Source organism: Lacerta agilis, chromosome 1 (assembly GCF_009819535.1).
Source record: "Lacerta agilis isolate rLacAgi1 chromosome 1, rLacAgi1.pri, whole genome shotgun sequence".
NCBI lineage: Eukaryota > Metazoa > Chordata > Lepidosauria > Squamata > Lacertidae > Lacerta > Lacerta agilis.
In genome coordinates, this window is record NC_046312.1 from 40,221,693 (window position 1) to 40,229,736 (window position 8,044).

At 42.3% G+C, this 8,044-nt stretch overlaps 1 protein-coding gene and 1 non-coding gene across 2 annotated transcripts in view; both read right to left on the minus strand.

Annotated features, from left to right (window-relative positions):
- PLCB2 (phospholipase C beta 2) overlaps positions 1-5,558 on the minus strand; it is a 53,376-nt gene extending 47,818 nt beyond the window's left edge. Inside the window, exons 1-2 of the mRNA XM_033145138.1 lie at positions 5,217-5,558; positions 1,223-1,300 (exon numbers count right to left, since the gene is read on the minus strand). Coding sequence (XP_033001029.1) covers positions 1,223-1,300; positions 5,217-5,300 — 162 coding nt within the window. The 5' untranslated portion in view covers positions 5,301-5,558. The remainder of the gene's footprint in view (positions 1-1,222; positions 1,301-5,216) is intronic.
- Positions 5,559-6,423: 865 nt separating this feature from the next.
- Positions 6,424-6,534, minus strand: LOC117061752. The gene has a single exon (XR_004428138.1). It is a non-coding gene; the product is annotated as a U6 spliceosomal RNA (small nuclear RNA).
- Between the last annotated feature and the right edge of the window lie 1,510 nt (positions 6,535-8,044).

The following is an 8,044-nucleotide window of genomic DNA, read 5'->3' on the forward strand; positions in this document are numbered from 1 at the left end:
GATCCAAGTTTACCTTTACAGATTGGCGAAACAGGCCAAAACTAACAAAATGAATTTCAATAGCGATAAATGAAAGGTTCTACACTTAGGCAGGAATAACCACCTGCACAAATGTAAGATGGGGGACACCTGGTTTGCAAGTAGTACATGTGAAAAGGATCTAGGAAGACCACAAGCTTAACATGAGTTAACAGTGTGATGCAGTGGGGGGGGGGGCTAATGGTATTCTAGGCTGCATCAACAGAAGTATAGTGTCCAGGTCAATGGAAGTAATAGTACCGCTCTATTCTGCTTTTGTCAGACCACACCTGGAGTACTATGTCCAATTCTGGGCACCACAATTTAAGAAGGATGCTGATTAGTTGGAACATATGCAGAGGAGGGCAAGCAAGATGATCAAGGGTCTGGAAACTAAGTCTTATGAGGAATGGTTGAGCGAGCTGGGTATATTTAGCCTGGATAAGAGCAGACTGACAGGAGATATGGGGGCCATCTTCAAATAACTAAAGTACTAAAGGAAAAAGCTTGTTTTCCCCAGCTCCAGAGAACCAAAATCAATGGATTCAAGTTACAAGAAAGGAGATTCCAACTAAACTTAAGGAAGAACTTTCTGACAGTAAGAGCTGTTTGACAGTGAAACAGTCTCCCTTGGAAGATAGTGGACTCCTCTTCTGTTATGTACTGAGCTGAATCCTAGAACAATAGGATCCAGAATGCAGCACTCTAATTGGTCTGCAGGAGCCACCCAATCCAGCTCCAGGTGGAAGTGAATCAGCGACCTGATTGGCCTGCAGGAGCAGCCAATCAGGCTCCTGGATGAAGTGAATCAGCAACCTGATTGGCCTGCAGGAGCAGCCAATCAGGCTCCTGGATGAAGTGAATCCACAACCTGATTGGCTGACAGGAGCAGCCCGGAATGAGCCAATCATGCGAGGCCCATTGTGTAAATAATGTATATATAGCAGACGTTTTGGGGAAAAATTCATTCTTTGCTACTATGAGCTGAATAAAGAGCATGAAATTCACACTCGACTCTGAGTATATTTCATCTTCCTTAGAGATTTCTAAGCCGAGGTTGGATGGTCATGTGTCATGAATGCTTTAGTTGAGATTCCTGCATTGAAGGGGGTTGGACTAGATGACACTATAATTCTATGATTCTATGACTCTGGTATCTTTTGACATCAACATCTCCAATTAAAGATTGAGGATCAAGACTTACCTTACTCTGCAAAGTCCAATAGAGATAAAAGCCCTTTGGGTCTACCCGCAGAATCACAGGAGAGGCACTTGCTGTATCCTGACAAAACCAGAAAAATAGGTTGGTTGGTTGATTGATTATTTGTATTTATCAGTCACTTTTTTGCACTTGAGTGCATCAAAGCAAATTATACAGTAAAAGAAAACAACGAAGGCAGTAAATAGCTCAGAAACTGTCATTTATGTGTTCTAATATATCTGTGAGGGAGAGGAAATGTCACTTCAGCTGCATGAGGTGGGCTGGATGACATATATTTAGGGTAGGAGATGCCAACATTTTACCTGTTGGACTCCAACTCCCATCAGCCCCAGCCAGCGTGGTCAATGGCAAGGGATGGTGGGAGTTGAAGTCCATCAACATATGGATGACTCCATGTTAGCTGCTATGATTATGGTTATGATTGATTTAAGGTTTTCCCCTATGCTATCATTTAAGTTGACTTCTATCCACATATATTTAGGAATTGCTGTATGGTAAATAGAGGAATGTATCCCACATTAAATCAGTACAAACTTTTCTACAGCTGAGTGGAATTCTTGTGCTGCCCTTATTCCTGCCCATTCTGCCACCCCACTTTTTTCATTATCGGGATTTTCAGAAAGGACGGAGAGGGAGAGAGAGAGAGAGATTGGGGGAGAGGGTTTTAGAGCATGGGATAGAACATCAGAAACAGTTTGTTCTGGATTCCAAAACTGAAGTGGCTATTTTTTAAAGGTGTTTATTAGTAGCTAATAATGACTTCCACTTTCTTCTCCAGATGCTCTGATGTGAATCAGCTGCTACCTTGGCTACAATTCCCTTTTATTCATCTCAGAGCATCTGGAGGAGAAAGTGGAAGTCAAAATGTCACACTTGTCTAAAAGAAGAGATCCTGAAGTCTTAATCCAATTCGTGGGACTTTTAGTGGGGTAGATTTGCTGCAGCTTCTGTGTTTCTGTGGTTTTACTGCTTTGTTTTTGCAGTTTTATTGTATTTGCTTAAACTAACTACTCAGTCAGCATTTGGATGTCTTTGACAGCAAACACCTTGATTTGGAAATGGGGAAGGAGTGGAAATTAATATGATAGAGGCGACAGCTGTGCCTGCCTTGTTTCGTGTGATCAGCCTTGTTCTGCATCATCCAAGACCATAGCTGTCAACTTTTCCCTTTTCTTGCATGGAATCCTATTCGGAATAAGGGAATTTCCCTTAAAAAAAGGAAAAAGTTAACAGCTATGTCCAAGACTCTGTGCTGGTTTTAGTTCTTAAAGTATCTATGACACTCAGATGTACTGAGCTGCACCGCACCGCACAGAATAAAGACCATGATGAAGCCTGCCCTTAAGAGCTTTCTGTTTCACCATTAAAGCCATAGTTACATGGTCTATCTCCAAGTGACATATCTCCACTTACAGAAAACTTGTGGCTGCTGAGTCAGTTGACAGTAACAACCAAAACAGTTGTTACCTGAAGGGGCAGCCAGGTGATAGATCCCTGCATGACTGATTCAGCACTTTAGCATCGGAGCTTGAGAAAGGGAAGGGCTGTTGAAGGAAAAGCTATCAAAAATCATAGCTGTCAACCCTCCCTGCTGTTTCCCAATGCTATAATAAGGGAATTTCCCGCAAAAAAAGGAAAACGTTGACAGCTATGTCATTGAAACTGCTAGTGGCTTGGGATATTACACTGTCAATAAGAAACTACTGCTTGAAAATTCAAGAGCAATGATAATATAAAAGGTAAAGGGACCCCTGACAGTTAAGTCCAGTTGCAAACGACTCTGGGGTTGTGGCACTCGTCTCGCTTTACAGGCAGAGGGAGCTGGCGTTTGTCCGCTTCTGCAGACAGTTTTTCTGGGTCATGTGGCCAGCATGACTAAGCCGCTTCTGGCAAAGCCAAAGCAGCGCACGGAAACGCCGTTTACCTTCCCACTGGAGCGGTACCTATTTATCTATTTGCACTGCGTGCTTTTGAATTGCTAGGTTGGCAGGAGCTGGGACCGAACAATGGGAGCTCACCCCATTCGCGGGGCCTCAAACCGCTAACCTTCTGATCAGCAAGTCCAAGCGGCACAGTGGTTTAAACCACAGTGCCCCCCCACGCCCCCACTGATAATACAAAGGTCCTCAATAACTTTTTTTAACCCTTTATAATTAGTTAACTTTATCCAAAGGTATCTCCTTAATTAACATACGTGAACCCATATAATCTACACCAGTTTTTTTTAAAAAAACAAACAAACATCAAAACAAAACAGGAAGGAGTGCATTTGGGCATCAAAGCACAATGGGAAACATTTTTCTGGTTTGACCTGAATTCCAACACAGGGGATGAATATTGTCACCAATGTGGGACAATATTCCATACAGCTGAAGCCCTTAAACCAGGAGCAGGGAAGCATTTTCAGCCCAAGGGCCACATTTCCTTCTTTGCTTCCTCCAGAGGGCCACGTGATAATGGTGGGTGGGACCAGAGGCAAAAGGGAGTGGAGCGATGGATGTAAACTTTGCCTCTGTACATTTCTACACGTTCTCATGCACCTCTCTGTATTTTCTATCCAGATAAGCAAGAGGCATTGTTAGAGTTTAAGGACACATTCCAGCCAGGCCAAAAACACCTGGAGTGCGCAGTAGGTCCAGTGAAGTTTGTGGGGCTAGCTGGTGAGAGACCTACTTGGAAACACAGGTTAATGATGCAATCGCCCCAGTGCTAAACTGGTAGCCTCTAAAAGGACAGAAGATGAGCCTGCTGGAAGAAGCCAGTGGTCCGTCTAGTCCAGCATCCTGTTCTTACAGTGGCCAACCAGGTGCCTGTTGGAAGCATGTAAGCTGGATGTGAGCACAAGATAACTCTCCCCACCAGCAATTCCAGCAATTAGTATTCAGAGAGGTATACTGCCTTTGATAGTGGAAACCCATTGATGTCCTTCTCCTCCATGAATTTATCTAACCCTCTTTTAAAGACCTTTCATAGTTTGGGGTCATCACCAAAGCATGCTAGGGCTTACTGCGCATAAAGTGGCACAATGACATCCCCACATCATGCCGCTTTCTGCACAAAGGTTATCAGATGCTGCAGAGCCTTAGAGTACATGGACCTGTGGAAGAACCACACTGGCCTCTGCATTTGCCAGTATTTTTCAGACACATCATTTGAAACATGCAGTTGTTTCCTATTCATTCAAAGACCGATATTAATCATAGATCAACACGCTGAATCTGTCATTTGTGCCGGATAATGCAGCGTATACGAAGACTGTGGTTGACTTACTTTTGAAAGATCTCACAGATAATTGGATGAACTTGCACAACCGCGGCCTCCTTAATGTGATACTTCCCAGGGCAGATTCGCCTTTTATCATTTGTTATATACAGAACTGTCAAAACTTACATTTGTTTGAACTGGCTGGTGATCAGCTTTTTCATATGAACAGGGCCTGTTGCTCTTTGTTCGATGCTGTTATATTTATAGTTATTTATTTGATATATGTTTTACTTTGGGTATTCAACAGGTTAAGCTTGAAGAATGAAGAAGATGATAGATATTAAATGAAGAAGATGATAGATGATAGGTAAATAGGTAAATAGGTAGGTAGGTAGATGATAGATAGATGATAGATAGATAGATAGATAGATAGATAGATAGATAGATACTATTCCTCCACACTTCATAGCAGTGCCTTCCATAGGATGGCCAGAATATAATAAAAATAGTATCTCACATGTACAATAAAAATGCAGGAGTGGGCACACCACAACTTTATAATTAGGCCTACATTGCATAGCTTTCCTCTTTTTTACTCATCACTCAATGCTTCCCCCTAAATCTTACCACATGCAAACATTCATTTATTGCCCTCAACCACAGAAGGAGAGATTTACTCTCTCACACAGTTGGGTAGTTATGTCTAGAACCCTTCCACTTCCTGTTTCCCTGGAGCCCCAAACCAGGGTGAATTAAAAACTATGGTACTCACATCATCCCACTTGATAAAGCGTTCACCTCTGGACATGTACTCCTTCACCTCAGGGGGGGTCAAAATAGGGGTAAGCACTGACATCTTGGCATTCAGATCCTGACTCGTAGGACTCTTGTTCTCGGCTGCCTCCTTCCTGTCTCTCTGGATCTCCTCACATAACGCTCTCCTTTGCTTCGGGAGCCAGAGATGCTTTATAGGCCAGAGAAAACACCAGGACGGCTCCACAAACTGAAAGCAGAGACACTGATCTGCATGGCAAATTATCAGCTTTCCAGAAGAAACAGGTGAGCTCCGGGGAGCCAACAGCCCAGAGAATATTGGGTAGGCAGGCGGAGTCGATCAGCAGGCAGCTCCTTGCAGAAACCCACAAGCAAGGGCTTCCTGTTATGAACTTCCTCATAAATGCTTCTGCTTCCCTCCTCTCAACTTTACAGTTGATTCATAAAGTATTTCAAAAGGGCTTGAAGGATTTCAGAGTTCCTTTTCAAAGCTGTTGTTTTGGTAACATTTCCTCCCTAAAAAGCTAAGGGAGTGGTATTATCTGCACAACACAAACATGCGCACAGCTATGCCAGCAAACTTGGGTGTATGTGTGTGACTTCTTGGTACCAAAATATCTCACTAGCAGTGAAATCTATTTGAGGTAAAACAAAGTCTTTTCACAAATGACACTAAAGAATGGTAGCTAAAACGATGTTTCAAAGTATGGGAGGCCCACATGGACAAGAATGTACAACTGATTTTTTTTTTTAAATGGCTCTCTATTCTGCTTTCAATATTATATGGACAGGGTTACCGCTAGACATTTCACTGCCTGTGACACAGTAGGAAATGGTGCCCCCTCCCCAACCCAAAGTCAAGGTGCGTAGTATCTAAGGTCAACCAAGTTATGTTAGCATCTGAGGTAGAACATCCCACAAACACCCCTCCTTCATGGTAGCAAAATACAGTTATAATAAATTAGACAGCAAACCATTTGCTGTCTTTCCATGACACCCAAAATCTGCTGCCTGAGGCAGCTGTCTTGCTCTGCCTAATGGTTGGGCTGGCCCTGTTTATGGACAATATCTAACAGACAGAATAAGCATAACCACGGTGACCTGGAGGTAACTCCCACTGAACTTAATGAGATTTAATTCTGAGCAGAATTTGCATTATAAATCCCTGTATTGCTCATTGCAGCAAGGGTCCAGACATATAATAAAATTATTATAATTATTTCTCAAAGGTACTGCTTCTCTTATAGTATAGTGGCAATGCTAATCTTCTCTGTATTGTTCCAGTTTTAGCACATGTGCTTCTTTTATTGTGATACTGCATTTTCCCAGCTATCAAATAGCTGCATTTTCCAGTGTGAACTGTGTGTGCTTTAAGGCAACCTATTTCTATTAAGCATTCATCCTGATTTAGTTTCACAGAGATTAGACTAAAGCAAGCTATTTAACAAGATTCAACCCAATTTGTTTTTAGGGAGGTTAGATTATCTTGCATCAGAGCAAGAGTTATCCCACACTTTCCAGTGAATTTTCCTATCACGTCCTGATCACAGAAAAGTTGCACAAGACCTTCAAATCCATATTAATTGTGTGACCTGGTACTTCCATGGTAATTACAAAATGTAATTTGAAAACGAATTCATGACAGTTTGTTGCCCTTTAAAATCATCTACCATCTGAGGCTCGCTGCCTCATCTGGCCTAATGGCTAAGCCATCCTGAACGTAGCCTGGAATATTTCCAGTGCAATGTTTTATGCACTGGCAGAACACACTGCAGGGACTAAACAGCGGGAGAGAGGAGCAAACTGCATCAAAAGGAAGCATGTAAAAACATTTTGCCTTTTTGACTACAGCAAACAGGAGGTTTGCTCAAACAACCAACTTGCTATCTAAGTGATTTCCATATACAAACTGAGATTTCATTAAAAAAATCCTTCCTTATGCAAAAGTGTTATTTTACCCATTGTGAGTATGAGAAAATGAGGGTGGAGCTGCCACACATCATTCAATCACTTTTTATGAAACCTGGTATCATAATCACACACACACACACCCCAGAGCAGTTTACAACAATTATACACAAAACTAAACAATAATATAAATATCTTAAAATCAGAGATCAGCTATTATGCTTTAGCTGTATAGTATAGTGAAAATCGGGCTGTATCTGGAGGAAAGACAGTTTTAAGAGTCTATGGCACAGCTCTGAATATTGCTGATTCATTTGTTTGTGGGAAATCATTGCAACATTAACAATACAGGGAGGTTTTTCTGTCCATTCTCTGGCTATAACCAGAAGCAAAAGACCAATCACCATCTGGAACATTTTATAACACTTGGCTCCTAAAGGCCAGTTCACACAGAAATATTCCTCTGTAGTCACTGTAAACCTTTCTCCCATCTGCAGTTCCTCTCTCATTTTCAGGGCCAGTCCAAGACCTTTTTGCTGCCTGAGAGGTGAAAGACAATATGGCGTTTCCTATCAATTCTACACAGAGGATGAGATGGTTGGACAGTGTTCTCGAAGCTACTAACATGAGTTTGGCCAAACTGCGAGAGGCAGTGAAGGATAGGCGTGCCTGGCGTGCTCTGGTCCATGGGGTCACGAAGAGTCGGACAAGACTGAACGACTGCACGACTGAACAACAACAATCAATTCTACATACAGAAGCTGACAGACAGGTACCGGTAATTGAATCTTACTTCAGATGAGGGGGGAAAGCAAGCCAGATTGGGAGAGGTGGAGCAGCACAAATAAGCTCTTGTGGCTGCTTTTATTAGCTGTAAAAAATGTGCTACTGACCTTGAAACTCAGAAGGAAAGTTGGG